Source organism: Ostrea edulis, chromosome 4, assembly GCF_947568905.1.
Source record: "Ostrea edulis chromosome 4, xbOstEdul1.1, whole genome shotgun sequence".
Taxonomy (NCBI): Eukaryota; Metazoa; Mollusca; class Bivalvia; order Ostreida; family Ostreidae; genus Ostrea; species Ostrea edulis.
Window position 1 is genome coordinate 53448480 of NC_079167.1, and position 17994 is coordinate 53466473.

Consider the following 17994-nt stretch of genomic DNA (forward strand, 5'->3'; position numbering starts at 1 on the left):
TCCCTAGTGCCCAGTCATTGTTTTGCATATCAAAGTTTCGAGTACTTCGGATCATTTAATAATGTGTCTGAAATTTTTTTACTATACCTATTGATTTCATTATCTAAAAAAACAACAACGTTGGATGAAATAGAAAGATTTACATATTGTGAACTAAATGTATTCATCTGGTGATAATATCCCATGACCACCATTTTCATTAGTCTCATTCGGGAACAACCACGGCAATAAGATTTTTATTACTAATAGGTTTGATGTCCCAGATGCAATTACAGTAATATCTAGATAAAACTGAGCTTAATTGCGATGAACTTACATAGAGACCCTTCTCGAGCGCGACGAATTTGATTGTGTTGAACGTTTTTGTGTGGAATGTGGAATTCCGTATAAATGTACTGTGAAATCGTGATAAGAATTGTCATCGAATAATAAACCGATCACCTTTTATAATAGTTGTATCAAAGAATGACAGAGGACCCCCTTTATGAAATAGCGTGATTCAGTTAACCCAGTCAATTCTACTCTCCACTTTACAATTCCATTTCGATTCGCATATATACCGCAAACGGTACAATATACACCCGTCGGACAGTGAAATTCAACCTGGAAGCATATTGTGCACTTTTGAATTGATACTACACACATTCTGAATAGAATAGCCTTCAAGTGGGTTATGGGGCACCAATCCATCTGACATGTGAAATGATTATGTATTTCTCTGAGAGTGAGGTTGTGACAAAATGTCGGTGCAATATCTATCTATGATGATAAAACGTCCAGGAAACCATTTGATCTACTTTTAGCCCTAAAATAGGTCATGGTGCACCAATTAAGTTGAAATATTTCAAATGTGAACTGATTATGTATTTCTCTGAGAGGGAGATTGTGACTAAATTTCAGAGCAATACTTGTGACCATACAAAAAAGATCTGGAAAACTGTTTGACCTACTTCTACCCCTAAAGTACTGTAGGTCATAGTGCGTCAATCCAGCTGAAATGCTAACTGCACTTGTCTTCCTCCGAAAGGAAGCCTTTGACTAAATATCAGGGCAATATCTGTATTCGTAATGAAAAAAAAGACCGGAGAACGATTTTACCTATTTTAATCCCAAAAGCAGGTCAAGGACGGACCAATCCAGCTGAAATGCAAACTGAACTTGTATTCCTCTGAAAGAAAGCTTATGTGTAAATTACAGGACAATATCTGTATCTGTAACGAAAAAAGTTCGGAAAACTGTTAGACCTACTTATAGCCCCAAAGTAGGTAAAGGATGAACCAACCCAGCTGAAATGCAAACTCGCTCTTTCAATTTTTGAGGGAGAAATCGTGACAAAATTTCAAAGTTGTAAATGCATCCGTTACGGAAAAAAGTCAGGAAAATATGACCCCGGACGGACGGACATTCGGCCAGACAGGCGCATGGATGGATAGCGCTATAACATAATACGTCCCATCTAATAACGGACATATAAAAATAAGAGTTGTAGTGGATATAGGAAGTTTCTACCGGAGTATGCTGAAGGACAAACAATCAGTATCCGGTCGGTAAATCAAAAGCATAGCAGCAAAATAATCATCATAATGAAATAGATTAAATATTTGCAATTATGGGTCGGCACGAGCCGGCCCATTTTGAGAAGTCGCGAGCGTTTCTGTTGGACAGAGGTCTGTTACAGCAGAAGTGATCGAATAAAACTAACGTTTTAGCTCACCTGAGCTGAAAGCACCTGTTGTCTGTCTTCTTTTCACATTTTCTACTTCTTCTCCAGAACCATTCGGTCAAATTCAAATGTAGCAAAGAACATCCGTGGGTGAAGGGGATTCAAGTTTAAATTTCAAGCAAACTTTGCACAAAGTATCCCTAGGTGAAGGGGATTCAAGTTTCTTCAAATGAAGGGCTATGCCCCCTTCAAAGGGGAGTTACTGTGGAATCATTTAATTCGTGGAGGCCAATGTTCGTGGGTAAGCAAAATTTCGCTGGTTGGTGGGGACGTAATTTCGTGGGTAAGCGATACGATGTCACTAGGAGAGATAACTCTACTTGGTTTACAAAATGTTCGAGGACATGTAAATTCGTCTTACCCACGAACATCAATCCCCCACGAACAATGATGATTCCACAGTAATCACGAAAATGCAAAAATAGAGTGGGGAAATCTTCTGAAGAACCACTAGGCCAGAAAAGTTCAAATTTACCTGGAAGCTTCCTGACATAGTGCAGATTCAAGTCAGTTAAAATCATGGACTCCAGGGGTAGGGTGGGCCACAACAGGGGATTAAAGTTTTAAATGCAAATATATAGGGAATTTTTAAAGAATCTTCTCAAGAACCTCTGGGCGAGAAAAGCTTCTTGCAGATTTAAGTTTGTTAAAATCATGGTCCCCAGGAGTAGGTTGTGGCCATAATAATATATCAAAGTTTTACACACGAATATATTAGGGAGAATCTTCTCAGAAACCACTTGGCCATGCAGAAAAGTGAAAACTTAAATGATAGCTTCATGATATAGAGTAGTTTTAAGTTTGTTCAAATCATGGTCCTCGGTGTGGGGCCATAATAGAGGATCAAAATTTTATATGCTGATATATTTAGGAAATATCTTTAAAAATATCTCTGAAACTATTTAAGCTAAGGCTTTCCTTTTTTAATTATGAGACCTTTCATGTGATCCAATGCATAGTGTGTCATCTTATGTCCTTGACCTGGAAGTTTAATAAAAATCTTACCTATTCAATGTATGTTGAACAACCATAGGTAGATCTTCCATGTCTTGTATATATTTTTTATGTTAACACCTTTTGTTTCATACCATGTTCTTTGACCTTCTGACCTTGAACTCTGAGTTTGACCTACTTTTAAGAAAACATAACTTATTTAGTATATAGGGAACTGTTTTAGTTAATTAGTAGGACTGTCATATTTATACATTCTTTAAGGGAAGACATGGTGTTTAATATTTGGACCTTGGAGTTTATCTACCTTTTCAAAATATCGCCTGAGCTTTTTTAGTAAGGTTTTGTATAATAGATTCTTTACGGCAAGACGTTCTTATCCTTGGACAACAGCAGGGCCATTTTCTCAGGACAAAGGTCGATATATTATTTATCTTTATGACCACCGGAAATATGGTAAATTATGTGAAACTGATTTACCAGTGTTGTATGTGATTATGATACGAAGAACTTCAAGTGCGCTTGCATGAAATTGGAATTCGGGGGGGGGGGGGGGGGGGCATAAGTCTTTGGGAATACCTATTTGAATATACGTCTGTAATTAAGTACTTATAAGAAATTCATTAATATAATTTTTAAAAACCAACGAGAATCTCTATGTGCACTGAAACCATTGCGTAGACTAGTTTCTCATTCTTGGGATTAGGGTGTCTTCCGAATAACTAGATGTCAAGAACCTTTGCATTGTAACCTTCGCATATCCCTATCTAGTGATCAGTCATCCTCGTTTACATTATTTTCGTGGTCTTTGGTGATCAGGTCTTCCAACAGTCTGTTGGAATTCCCATGGGCACGAATTGTGCTCCTTTGTTAGCTGACTTGTTTTTATATTCATATGAAGGAGATTTTATTCAAAAACTTCTACGTGAAAAAACCCCGATCTCTTGCTGTGGCCTTCAATTCAACATTTAAATATATCGACGACGTTTTATCTATTAACAATAATAACTTTCATTCATATGTGAATTCGATATATCCCTGTGAACTCGAAATAAAGACACCACAGAGTAGTCCACTTCTGCTTCATACTTAGACATTTTATTGAAAGTAGATATTAACGGCAAACTAACAACTCAACTTTATGACAAACGGGATGATTTCAGCTTCTACATCGTCAACTTCTCATATCTATGTAGCAATTTTCCATTATCACCTGCATATGATCTCGTGGGGATCCGGGTTACAATAGGTCCTCAGTACCCCTTGCTTGTCGTAAGAGGCGACTAAATGGGGCGGTCCTTCGGATGAGGCCGCAAAAACCGAGGTCCCGTGTCACAGCAGGTGTGCCACGATAAAGATCCCTCCCTGCTCAAAGGCCATAAACGCCGAGCATAGGCCGAAATTTTGCAGCCTTTCCCCGACAGTGGTGACGTCTCCATATGAGTGAAATATTCTCGAGAGTCCCTCATTCAATCAATCACTGGGTCAGTCCCCAAAACCATAAACTGAAAATATACTTTAAAAGTCAAAATTTTGATCACTTAAATCTTAAAGGACACAACGCATGTTTCTAAACTTTTTCATTTTTTTCCAGCAAAATTAACTCTTTTATGCCTAAAACTACTTTAAATGTGTTTTAAATGAAATATTTTGCGTAGTTTTCGAGTTTGAAAGCGATGAAATTCAAATCTTGCGATATGCATATTTTCTTTCGCTAGTTTACGCGCCATTATGTGTGACGTCATATGCGCCCTCGGGTTTGAAAACATCTATTAGCCATTTCATAAACAGTTAATCGTCAAAAAACCAATTATCATGTTAACGGCTTGTAAATAATAATGCATTAAGATGTTTTGTGCCGTGCTCGGGTGTACTAGTTGTCGGTAGAAAGGATTTAGACCGAGTATTTTTCGAAGGAAGGTACGAGAAGAAAGACCTGGATAATTTTTTTGTTGGAGCAAGAACTTTACCTTAAAAAACACACCCAGTCACCTTTTCAAAAACCGCTTGGACAGAGACCCAGATAAACTGCGAGAAAATGAATATATCGAAGCTATAAGCACTGGTAGGCCTATAGCATACAGTCTGTTTTGCTCTTCAAATTCAATACACACTCGGACCAACTGACCTTCACCTTGTAACAACATATATCGACGATACAATGTAACTTCTACCAACTGGTAGATTTACAAACAAAAAAATTAAAGATACAAAATAATTGAACTTTTAGTTATACAAATAATAGAATATTGTATTTCCTAACTTTAAATTGAATTATAAAATTATTTCCTTATTGAACTCGTAGCATCTTGAGTGCGACAGTAGGCTATAACGCCGTGCTCCCACTTCGTACTTCCTAAAGACGTGCAGATCACAATTCAAAAATAGTAATAAGATTGCTTTATCAAGATTAAATAATGTGATTACCACTTTAAATTTGAATAATTTTATTGATTTGTGTGTGTGTTGTCTTTTTCTTTCTTTCCGAAATGCACTCGTGACAATAGCTTGGCATAGGGCCTAGTTGTCAACAATTTAACGTATTATAATTTGTCTAATCCAAAAACAAATAATGATTGCACTTTATTTTAGAAAAACAGCGTCAATTACAGATGTATAAAGGAACAACATCACCAAACAGTTTGTAGACAGCGACCCATATAAACATTATTTACACACAATATTGCCGATTTCATACACGCTTTACTCGCAATATTTGGGTATTTACATCGTTATATGTGTGCACTGGTGGTGAAAACATATACAACTCGGACAATTTGTCAACATCGATTTAAATGTTGCCCATGGTAAATAAATTAGGCCCCTAAAAGTTGAGTTTTTAACAATATCTCGCAGTACTTTCACAATCCGAAGGGCGCATGTGACGTCACTGTACCACGTGGCTACCTACCTAATTAACTAGACTTTGAAATCGGGGCTTAGATTTAAGTCTGTATTGTGGTTAATGATCGCAAAATTTCGGCGAACGAACTATTAGAATTAATTACTATAAGCATAAAGAAGACGAAATGCATGTAATGTTGTATACTTTGAAAACATGAGATGTGTCCTTTAAGATTTATCTAGCAGAGATGTTTTGAAAAAAATCTTGTGGTTTATTTAAAAAAAACTCAACCAAATACAAACATATGCTGAAAATGTTATAAAGTCTCCCAAACGAAGTTTAAAAACTTATTGTTTTGCTCGGTTCTTATTATTCTTCCGCTTCCACTTCTTTCTCGCGCCCAAAACTGTCCGACATTGTTCTCTTTAACCAGTTGATGAAAGTAATAGATATTCAAGGATATGATAGGCCAATGTATCTAGATGTGCAGAAATATTTCTGATTTCAGACTGAAAGGCGTTAGGGTACGGGGGTTTTTTTTGGGGGGGGGGGGGTCAAATAGGGATGTGGTTTAACATAGAACTCTACAGGGAAAAATTAATTCCAAAATTCAAGATATATAATTTGACAAATATGATAAAGTCCTGGGGTCTTCGAAAATGAAAAGAAAATGACGGCCTACAAATTAGTATCAAGGTCAAGTGACCCCAATGGCTTTGATCTCTGAACATGAAATTTGTATTACTTAAGAACCAGGGGCCCGTTTTACAAAACAACTTACGACAAAAGTAGCAGGTCTTAAATTGTATTACACAGTTATTACTTTAAATGAATGAAGCAAAACTTTTCTGAGGCTTAATTTTCAATATCTTATTGAAATATTTTGCGTTTGGAGTGAATTATCTTACAATAAACTGGGACATTCCAGCATGTAAAGTTGGTTGTAAGTCATAAGTTCTTGGGATCTTCAGAAAGGATGATGAGATCTAAAAATTAGCATCGTGGTCAAATAACTCCAGTGACCTCTGACCTTGAACAAAAAATTTTAGAACTGGAATTGATAGAGACATTGGATCTTCAAAGATGATAAGATCTATAGACTAGTATCAAGGTCAAGTAAGCCCAGTGACCTTGACCTCTGACCTTAGATCATAAACTTAGAATTATTTAAGAACTTGGTCTGATAAAGAGATGGGATATTCTGAAATAATAAAAGAATGATGGGATCTACAAATTGGTATCATGGTCAAGTTAGAACTGGGATTGATAGATACATGGAATCTTTAGAAATGATAAAAGGATGTTGTGACTTAGAAACTAGTATCTCCAGTGACCTTGATTATAAAAATTTGTATAACTTTAGAACTGGGACTGATAGAGATATGGGATCATCAAAAATGATGAGAGAATGTTGGGACCTACAAACTAGGATCAAGGTCAAGCGACACCAGTTTTACTGAAGGAGAAAAGGGGATTTTTTGGGGGGGGAAACCTCAAATCAAAGTATTTGTGATCAATTTTTTTTTAATGAAGTTAGAATTGGCATGAATTTTGTAAAGGGAGGGAAATGGTACTACTCAGAAAAAACCACTTTTATACAGCTAGTTATTCGTTTGGGAGACTTTATAATCGGTAGATTATAATCATATCTCGTTTGTTTATGAAAATTATATCAAATGTTAGCTGGATTTGATCTCTGTTCTTAGGTTCATGGTCTTGAGACCAGCACTTCTAAAACAATGTTAATACCAGGTATGTGTTTCATGGTAATCTTATGCATAAAGATAAATACTTGGGAAGACATACTATGTTTTATAATCTGCTCTTCTCGTGCCAAATGCGCTATGTAAATTATATAGAAATACAAATGTAATTCATTATACGGATATAACGAATTACGGATAAAGAACTGAATCCACGAGCCCCAAGTTGTAATGTACACCCGCTCGTGTTTTACGAAGATAATACAATCGGTACTGGAATGATTTTTTGGCTCAGCAGGTGTAACAGTATCGAAAACTGATTTTTAAAAATCTATCATGTATGAAAAAATTGCACCATATTTCATCCGTTCCTTTATACGTCAAAATCCACAGAAGAGAAGACAATGAGAGTGGTCGTGTTGTTGAAAATATCGTGATTAGAATCTCTATACGTGACAATCAAATCCCGCATCTGCCTTAGAAAGTTTGAGATTTACAGACAAATGATACAGCGACGTACTCCGTGGACGCCATGCTGATGTAGTGCCAGTGTCTAGCTTACGCAAATATCTTTTATTTTGTCGGGTTTTTTTAGTATCAGCTTTATCCTCTATGTAAAGGTTATATAATTTGCAAACATAACAATCCTTCAGCGATTTCTCTGTGAAAAATTAACTCCCGATTTGTTGAACATTTCGATCAAGTCCAGGAAATCTTCATAACGGGAACACACTGACCAGATAATTCCATTTCACATAAAGCCAGACTGTCTCCGTTTTGCTCTTGTCGCTCAAACCGGGCACGGAAGCCTAGTAATTAGGGGGCTCGCTTCGTAACCGGGAGGTCTGGGATCGATTCGCGATCCCGACATTGTGACAAAAATGACGTCTAAAATAAATGTCTATTTACCATGCTCTATTCACTTTGCACCCGACAATCACGGGTCTTTCGAATATATCATTAAAAACGAAGGTCCCGTGTCACTTTAAGCGTTGGCATGGAAAAAAAACCTTACTACTACCGCAGTAAGCGCCATGCATATGCACCAATGTGTTGCACTTCCCCTATAAGCTGGTGACGTCTCTAGGTGAGTGAGACAACAAATAAGCAATCAACAGTACAAACATGTTCAAGATTGACGGCTTTTTGCTTGCTTCTTGACTGGAAAATATAACTTATTTTAAAACAACAAATTATTGTAATAATGATGGTGATAATAGGCAGATATTACCAAGAGATCCTATCTTTTGGGTCAAATGTTGTCTGGCGTGTTTCATACCGATTGTTAAGCCGTTCTTGATACACTGATTTTGAATACGGATTACTTCGTTTACGTGATCAAGAAATGGGGCTCACGGCGGATGTGACCGGTCGACAGGGAATGTTTATTCTCCTTGGCACCAGATCCCAACTCTGGTATATCCAGAGGTCCGTGTTTGCTCAACTCTGTATTTTGTATTCCTTATAGGAGTTATGAGATTGATCACTGTTCGTTATCTTTATCTTTAATTGATGAATATTGTAATAGATGCAGAGATATTTCTAGAAATGTTGGGTGCACATTTCATACAAAATGGACATCTATTTCCAAATTCAATTAAATGTGCGTTAAACAACGAGTCCATGAATTTCCCTAATGATATGCAGCTTAGAATGGTCAACAGATATCATCTCTATAATTATCTACAATACTGAGTAGAACAAACGGTCGCAGGGGAGAAGACAATGCTTATATTATAAAAATCAATATGGCCTAAATCCATGTATTCTTAGTTTTATTTCAGTGTGGTGTCCCCACGAGATACGCATCATTCTCTTCAGATCAGTCTCTTAATTGGCATAAATAAACTTACTTTTGGTCAACGAGGTTTGGCAGCAGAAAAACTACAGTCTGCTATCCGTGCATAGATTGATGTAAATTCCTGGGTACGCACATTATTTTGGATTTCCATATTGTAATCAAAGACAAATAAATACCCTAATGAACTAGTAATATTCTACTGTCAATCAAACAAGTGTTTTATAAGCATAATTATACCGCGAGGGATTTTTTCTTAATTTTGCAAAATAATTTCAAGACTACTTTTCCATGGGTGAAAGTCTTAAAACTAGTACCATTTACCGTCTTGTCATCCAGAGCTTTTCCGTTTTGGATGTAAACTTTTCTAATTGTGTAGTACCTACCTATCTACTGGGTGTACAAACAATGGGAAGGTTTACTGGCTCCTCCGCAAGTACAACTCCCTGATGAAGCAATTCCTCTGGGAAATAGTTGCTGTCTTGGGAAACAATATTGAAAAGTACTGAAAAAGCTGAATACCTAAATGGTTTGCCATGTAATGTAATGCGTGTGAATTATGGCATTTACACGAAAGAGGGTTTGTTACTGTGAGCTCGGAAAGTGCAAACCATCACAGACTTGATAAAAAGGAGCAATGGAGACTAGATTGTGTACGTTTATGCGGACACGGAGTTTCTTTGAATCCGCTTTTTGTAAGGTTGGGTGTGGTCGGTTCTAGACTACAGTTATACACCAGCAAGCTTTATGGTTAACAGCAATTGCTACAAAAATTGTTATTTGACCCCCATATAAACTTTGCTCACGGCGGGTTTTACCAGTCGACAGAGGATGCTTACCCCTACCTCTGGTACAGTGTATATCCAAGGGTCTATGTTTACCCAACTATCTCTATTTTGTATTCCTTATAGGAGTTATGAGATTGATCACTGTTCGTTATCTTTAACTTTAACGTCGTGAAATATAATTTTACAAGTAAAAACTGCCATTTACGCTTCGTAAATCATAGTTTACAATTGATAAACCTAATTTACTAGATAGATGCAAAATTCCTAGTATGTTTCATCAGAGACATATATATGTCTGGTTTCATTTTTTTTTTTTTTTTTTTTTTTTTTTTGGTGTGTGAAATTGTGCCATATGTACATGTATGATATGTTTGGCAATTTGGCAATAAACACAAACTCGTGACATCGCCACCTTTGCAAGAACACAAAAATTGTTCTTGGACAAAGGTTTGTGATATGTACAAGTAAATTGGTGTGAATAAACGTTAATTCACATATGGTTTCAACAGTCTCGTTTAAGGTCAGCATTTCGCAAATTCTATGGTCGTTATAACGATCTAGTTTGCCAATACAACCTAGCATTTGGTCAAATGCTGTCTGACGTGTTTCATACCGATTGTTAGGCCGTTCTTGGCACACTGATTTTGACTGCGGACACTCCGTTTGTCTCGTCGGGATGTGGGGTTTACGGCGGGTGTGACCGGTCGACAGGGGGTGCTTACGCCTCCTAGGCACCTAACCCAACCTCTGGTGTGTTCAGAGGTCCGTGTTTGCCCGATTCTTATTTTGTATTACTTGTGGGAGTTTTGAAATTGATCACTGTTTGTTTCTTCACCTTTCATGTTGCAAATTGTAGTCGGCAATTATAATCGGAACTCCAAAAGTGAAGAAAGACCTTCCACCGAGACTAATTGTTTAACAACTTCAATTGCTACAGCGATAATGGATTGTGATTTATAGATTTTACAGAAAGAAGAACGAATCTAAATCTGGAACAGTGTAGAAATTAGTCTTGACAGCCATGTTTAGGAATTTTGCAGACATGGCATAAACTGCCATTCGGCATATTCATAGTAAAATCCGTAAATAAAAAGCGAAACGCTTATGTACTGTCGTTTCATCATTTTTTTTTATGGTGCATGGAATTTCGGGGGAATGGGAGGGGGCACGTTGACACATAATTTTGTGGAAAGCTTTTCAGCGATTCTTACTGCATGAGCAAAATCACAAACACAAACACAACAGAAAGTGTTCAACAAAAAATGAAGAAATCAGTCATACAAAAATCACTGTTAAAGCTAGTGCACTGTTCCATATAATATTTGGGGAAAGCGCTGCAATGTAGCTTAACGAAGCCCACGCACATTACGCAATATAATATTGTGATAAACTGAGAACATACCCAATACAGTTACTAAATAACCATAAACAGCATCATCGGTAATCACTCTAGCACTAGGTTCATGAAAATCTTTAAAGGGTGGTCTTCTGAGAATTAGATTATTTCTATTGTGTCTTTGGCTATTGATTGACAAGTCACAAATTGATACAATTTTGATAAAACTTTTGCAGGGATCAACTTGTAATGATGGAAAGCGAATCCAGTTGATAGAGAGTGGCGCATGGTGTCTCCCATGGTATCCAGTAATTACAGGATGAAACCAGATATCTTGACGAACAATGCAGAAAATTCGTTCTATCATTTGTAGGGGATCAAGGATTGTTGAGGTTAATCTGTAATTTTTATTGATGAAATTCAACTGTGAGATTGGCCTTTTTTGGAAGCAAGTATAGGTAAATTTGATATATCTATAGTGCCTATCTAGATTGAACTTGCAAAGCAAATGAACTATAGTAAGTGATAACTTAAAAATGGATTCGGGTATCTGTAATGAAACGTCGAAAAACAGTACCACCATCCGGTCTGAAGCATGGGGAGCAACAATCATATCTCCGGTGATTATGTTTGTTGCGGGAACACTCGGAAACATACTGGCCTTGCTTGTTCTTCGGAAGGGTAGATTGTCAAACAGCATCTTCTACACTATGGTCGCTGGACTAGCGTGGACGGATCTAGCCGGTATCATTCTGACCTCGCCTGCAACTCTTGCCGCTTATCTGAACGACAGAAAATGGTTCGGTGGCGACGAATTCTGTCGATTCAATGGGTTCGTTATGGTATGTTTTGGTTTATCCACGCCTCTAATCGTTAGCAGCATGGCAATTGAACGTTTCTTATCCGTGCGATGCACTTTTACACATTCAAAGCTTTTCAATAAAGGACGAGCAAAAGTGACACTGATTGCTCTGTGGCTGTTTGTGCTAATTATCGGAATTATGCCGCTGTTTGGATTTGGGACGTTTGTTGTGCAGTATCCATGCACATGGTGTTTCTTCGATTTTCACAGTCACGACCCTTTGTTGGTCGGATATGGTTATCTTTACGCCTCCTTGAACATTGCTGTTCTCTCTGTAATGATCGTCTGCAACACATACGTCATGTTTACCCTGCTTCGAGTCCGATATCTCAAGAAAAGGGCAGAAACCGCACAAGGACAGCTGGAACATCAAACTACCACCGGAATTGACTCGAATAAGAAACGCAAGCAACGAAACACAGAATTGCAAATGTTTGTTCTTATGTGTTTCTTGACGACTGTTTTCCTAATTTGTTGGACCCCTTTCATGGTAAGAACAGGGCATTTCACAAATTCAAGCACATTTATATATGGCCTCTTGGCTATTCATTAAAATCGATAATCAACAAAATATAGCTAATGAGAGTGATATATTTCTGAATAGTGGGTCATTAACGTTACTGGGATTTTCTACTATAGCTGTGAACCTCACCGCCTTCATTTTGGGGTATTATTATCATTCCTTACGTACAGGTATTTGGATAACTCATTCTCTTAACTTAGATAACTTTTAGCACACGTTTTGTGATACATTGTGTCATAAACCTTTTTTTTTAAATTAGAGTGTGAGCATCAAACTCTACACGGGCACTCTGCTTTTGATCAAACAAACCACGGCGTAATTTATATATTTTAGACGTTATAATGAAATGGTAATTAACATTTTAAAAACTTGATTTTGATATGAAGTGGTGCGGCACATGCCAAAAGTGTGTGTGTGTGTGTGTGTGCGTGCGTGTGTGTTGGATACAGCAAATTTGAAAAGAAGCAGTCGTACATACAGATATTCTTTTTATCTCAGAAATTTAATTATCAATGACGCAAGGACATTTTGCGTGTTTACCATTCCTTTTCATAACTGCGCCTAAAATACAGTGACTGTACTCCTTTCAGCAGCGTTTTTTATAAAATATTTGAAAGTAATACTGGTTCATGAAAATATCTTTATTCCATATTTTGCAGCTTTTCTAATTATAAGATTGATTCAATGTTTATTACTTTATTATATTGACATGCTTGATTTTGGGGAAAACATCGGATAATGATAAGATGACTGTAGGAAGAAATTATATCATTAGTGGTCATTATCCTGATTGGTCTCTTTCACCTCATTTAAAACTCCATGTACTTTCATTATGTAAAAAATTATGAGGTTTGTAAAATGTGAAATCCACATCAACCACCTAATTTCAATTACACTGTATCGTTGCTGACGAATATTTTGTTACTGTTTTATCACAATTATATGGTATAAATAAAAATCTCACACAGATATAGCTTTTCATAGTTAACTGATATGTAAAATCCATTCGTTTGATATTAAAATATAATCGCTCTTGAAGAAATTAGGTCACTAAACATATGATGCGAAGGACAGTTTTAAGAATAGTGCCAACCGGAAGTAGCATCTTTGTTAGCCAAGGGTTTACGGCCCAATCCTCTCCCCACAAACCCTTGGCCGATCGAGCTATTCAAAAGATAGCATTTTGTTTTAGAGAAACGCGATTGGACTCAATCAGTAGCGCTCGACCAATTACAACACTGACATATGAGAGCTTGTGCGTTCGGAATAATCTAGAATAACGAAAGTAGCGTGTATTGATTGATTACGTTTTTAGGCCGTTTTGGCAATATTTCAGCCATATTACGACGGTTCACTAACTGAAAAATGTTGGAGTTTCCCTGATGGCCTCCAGTAAACCTAGACCTACTCTTTTTCAAAAATTACGGAAATGATCTTTTGCGTGCTAAGGGGTTTGTGATCCTTGACACGGGGTACCCTTTAGCGTCCCATCCGACGGACATAAAGTAGCATGTACATTTAACACTCCGAATGATATAGAAATTGTGGATTTTGACAGGAACACATGTTGTTTGTGTTTCAATGAAATAACTCCCAAAAATTACGACGTATTATTAATTCTCCAGCCTTCCATTTTTTGTATATTTGCAGGAGGTATTGACAAGATTTATTTAGCACCATGATAAGAATATGTTTGTACATTCTGTTTTGCAAAATTAAATCTCTTATCGAAAATTGATGAAGATCTTGAAAATAAAATAAATACGCTTCGAAAGGAAAAGGACGAACGTCTTAAAACACTGCATGAAAAAATTGAATACTTTAAATTCGTCCGAAATTTTCTTCTTCAAAACATCCCGTGAGGGTCAGGGTTAGAATAGGTCCTCAGTACCCCTTGCTTGTCGTAAATTTTTTAGCCCTTCACCGGCAGTGGTGATGTCTCCATATAAGTGAAATATTCTCGAGAGGGACGTTGAACAATATTCAATCAATCTTCTTTAAAACATTGGTAAAAATTTTGAACTTGCCATTGTTGTTGCCGTATTACTCTATATATAACGTCTTTCCATGGGCAGAACATAAATTAGATTCAGACCACGTGATATAACAATTTTAATGTTTAACGTTTTAAAAATAGCTCCACCGGCTAAGGTTTATGGGGGTGGGGTGGAGATTGGGCGGATATGACTAAAACCTAAATGAACCTAGCGAAGGTGGGAAGTAATGGATATAACTGATCTATATCAAATCGGCAATGTACACCACATATAAGACACCTATACATGTAAAACTACATAGCTACTGTCCTAGATCATGTAATACAAAGCTTGCCGAGATTTCTTGTCGTTTTCGATCCAAAAGAAGTTGACTTCAATTGGATGATTGTGTATCGCGATTTCATTACATTTCTTCTAATTTTCAGGTTCACATACTAATTACAATAGCTAGTGGAAAACCAAACTATCCCATGGATCTAACAACGGTACGAATGGCAAGTTTCAATCAAACCTTGGACCCATGGATGTACATTATTCTGAGGAGATCCTTGTTCAAACGCTTCAAGCGAATTCTACGAAGACTGGTTTGTTGTAAAAAATCTCGACCGAATGTAAACAAAAGACATGCTCACGACAATCACTTGCGTTGTTACAGGAAGCCGTGTTACGCGGCACTTCCGTTCCAGGTAGAGGGGCAGGTAACTCCTTCTGGACGGTGTGTTGTCAAACTGCAAAGGAGACCCCGCAGCTTCAATAACGAAATCAAACAGGTGCATTCCCTACCAGATGTTATGAAGGATACCTATTCAAAAACGCCGAAAGATTATAACAATCCAGACGTGACTGGATCACAACATGGCAATGACTTTCAATTTCGCTCTAGTGCAAAAAGGTCGGTTTCAACGAGGAAAGAGGCTGGATTAACAACCTCAAACAAAGAAGGATCATCATCAAACAAAACCAGCTCAAAAGATGGCAGTGACTCTTCAATGTTGGAACTAAAGGTTTTCAGCACAGATATTAAATCTTCTGATGACGAGGAGCTCGAGACGGCTGATGTTTTCGTCACTAAATCCACAGAGCTATCGAGTGGTACTCCGGAAGTGATTTGGAGGCCCCAGCGTCCAAAGCTAGCGTCTGACGCCACACATACACACGTACAACACCCATGCTCCAACGAGTAAGTTTTCTTGTGAGTCTTCATGATATGTTTTTGTTATTTTCAAAAAGCTTGACATCTATGACTTTTTTTATTTTTGAAATAATTCTGCTGTGAAAGCTGCAATACACAGATTTTTCACTGCACTTATTTTCATGAGATAGACGTAGATTTACATGCCTGGAGTCATCTTTTTATGAATAGTTTATTACGGCCTACTAAATATACGGAAAGAAACTATCACAAGAACTTAAAATTTTCGAGAGTTTCCAAGGTCTCTGAATTAAAGGGGCGTGGACACGATTTTGGTAGGGGGATTCTTGGATTAATAACAGCAATTAAAAAACGGACAAAGATATATTTGAGATATCTGAACTTTTCATTTCCAAAAGAAGGCGCGAGCCCTGTTTATGTTTACATGTTACGCGATTCAATTATCAACTTGGCGACCAGCTTCGAAGGAATAGTCTTTCCAGACTATAAACCCTATCAACAATTGATTTTTTATAATGAACTTTTTTTTTCTGTTCTAGAATTTTCAGCTGGTGATACGAATGACATTTCCATGATAAGAACATGGTTAGGGAAAACAGGCAGGTGCATGCCTCTGAACGCAAATCCAAATATGCGATTCATGTTGAACTTCGGACACTGCGTATTGATCACGAAAACCATCATAAATTGCTCTCTTTGGTTTGATCATAAACATGCTGCTAATTTCAAAGAAACATACGAAAGGTTTAACTGGAGATCATATTTTCTTCTTCATGAAATATTAATTAGTAGTATGGCCGAATGTAGCTGTTTGAGCCAATTCCAAGTTGAACACGGTATTGTTATAATTAGAATATACATTGAGGAAGGCGCGTGCCTCCAGATTGTTTTTTCGTATATGACAATATTAATGGTTAATAAACTGTTCGAAGTTACGATTGAAATGGGGGTGCATCAAGATGCATACATATATTCAAGCTTTGGGCAGCACTTGATTTCATTTGGCTTACTTCGATGCTCTCCCGAAGAGCCAATCCTCTATGTCTGGAGACGAGGCAAGTTCAGCTATCCTCGATTTCACCACACAATGCCTCATTGTTCAGATGTCTACTTAAAAAGATCAGTTGAGATAGGAAACCAGATGAAATTTGCGAATATATAATTGCAACTGTATGTTTGTTGTTTTTTGTTTTGGTTTAAAACATGATATAGAACAAATTTAGGATATCCTGTTTTACGAAATTAACCTGCATATTTTATACGACAAAAGCCTTCGATACTACGATTGATTGATTGATTGTATCTTGTTTAATGTCTCGCTCGAGAATTTTTCACTCATATGGAGACCGATACTACGAGGTTCTAGATAAGGTGAATCAGGTATTCTTAGCTATGAGCTGCACCGGGCAAAATATCGATGCAAAAGTACGATCATTGTAAATACATGTGTTTCTTTTCTTCTAAATTTTTGATGTCTTTGTGAACAATCTAGTATTGGTTGTATTGTATGTTCATTTCTATATTTATTTTTTGGGGAAAAAATTCTTTGCAGGTCAGAAAAGTACAGATCACATTCCATAACCTGAAGAATGCAGTCTAGATTAATATATCGACTAATACTGTATATATGCTTCTGTATTCGCTTTTAATAAAACGTTGAATGTAATATTTTTGCCATTCTAATTTCTTTACGATTTTCGAGATATAAAATGTTGAGATGAAGGTACATATCTACTTCCGATATCAGAATGAATGCTGCATAACGAGAATTGTTTGCCAGTTATTCCCTTTCACTTACAAACAGCCAAAATGTGATCACTTTTTATTCAGACCACGTTCTGGGTTTTGAAACTCCTCTTTGTGAGGTTATTAAGTAAAGCGTGAGATATACCAAATATTTCATAATGTAATCAACATTCTTGAAAGCAAACAAACTGAAATCGCTTCATATAATTATATCACTGTATAAAAAGAGACAAGATCAAGATTTTATCAATGATGGATTTAACAAGAGACGGTAAACATCCGATGAGGCTTACCAAAAATAATCATTTCTTCATTTCACATAAATTATACATGTACTTTCTTACACGAAAATTTAAATGTGTATGAATATAGCGATCGCTATGTCAAATTCTACTGAAATTGCTTACCAACAACTAAAATACTTTACTTGGATAACTGAAATCTTACCCCAAATCGCTGCCAAACCATCGTCGCTTAGCACGTTTACGGAGTCCGGGAGTACATATGTACCTAACGTAGTATGAACGGAGGCAATAGGCGTGTTCTGAGACGAGGCTGCCAAACTTGTA

The 17994-nt window shown here is 36.9% G+C and overlaps 1 protein-coding gene across 5 annotated transcripts in view; it reads left to right on the top strand.

The window, feature by feature from the left end:
• LOC125669043 (prostaglandin E2 receptor EP4 subtype-like) overlaps nt 1–17345 on the top strand; it is a 29331-nt gene extending 11986 nt beyond the window's left edge. For 3 of the 5 annotated variants that reach the window (XM_056162942.1, XM_056162940.1, XM_056162941.1), the window contains 3 exons: nt 11381–12496; nt 14952–15706; nt 17232–17345. In XM_056162942.1, coding sequence (XP_056018917.1) covers nt 11681–12496; nt 14952–15706; nt 17232–17265 — 1605 coding nt within the window. In that variant the 5' untranslated portion in view covers nt 11381–11680 and the 3' untranslated portion in view covers nt 17266–17345. Of the gene's footprint in view, nt 1–11380; nt 12497–14951; nt 15707–16218 lie in introns of all 5 variants that reach the window. The other 2 variants (XM_056162943.1, XM_056162944.1) reach the window with 1 other exon arrangement.
• Nucleotides 17346–17994: the final 649 nt, after the last annotated feature.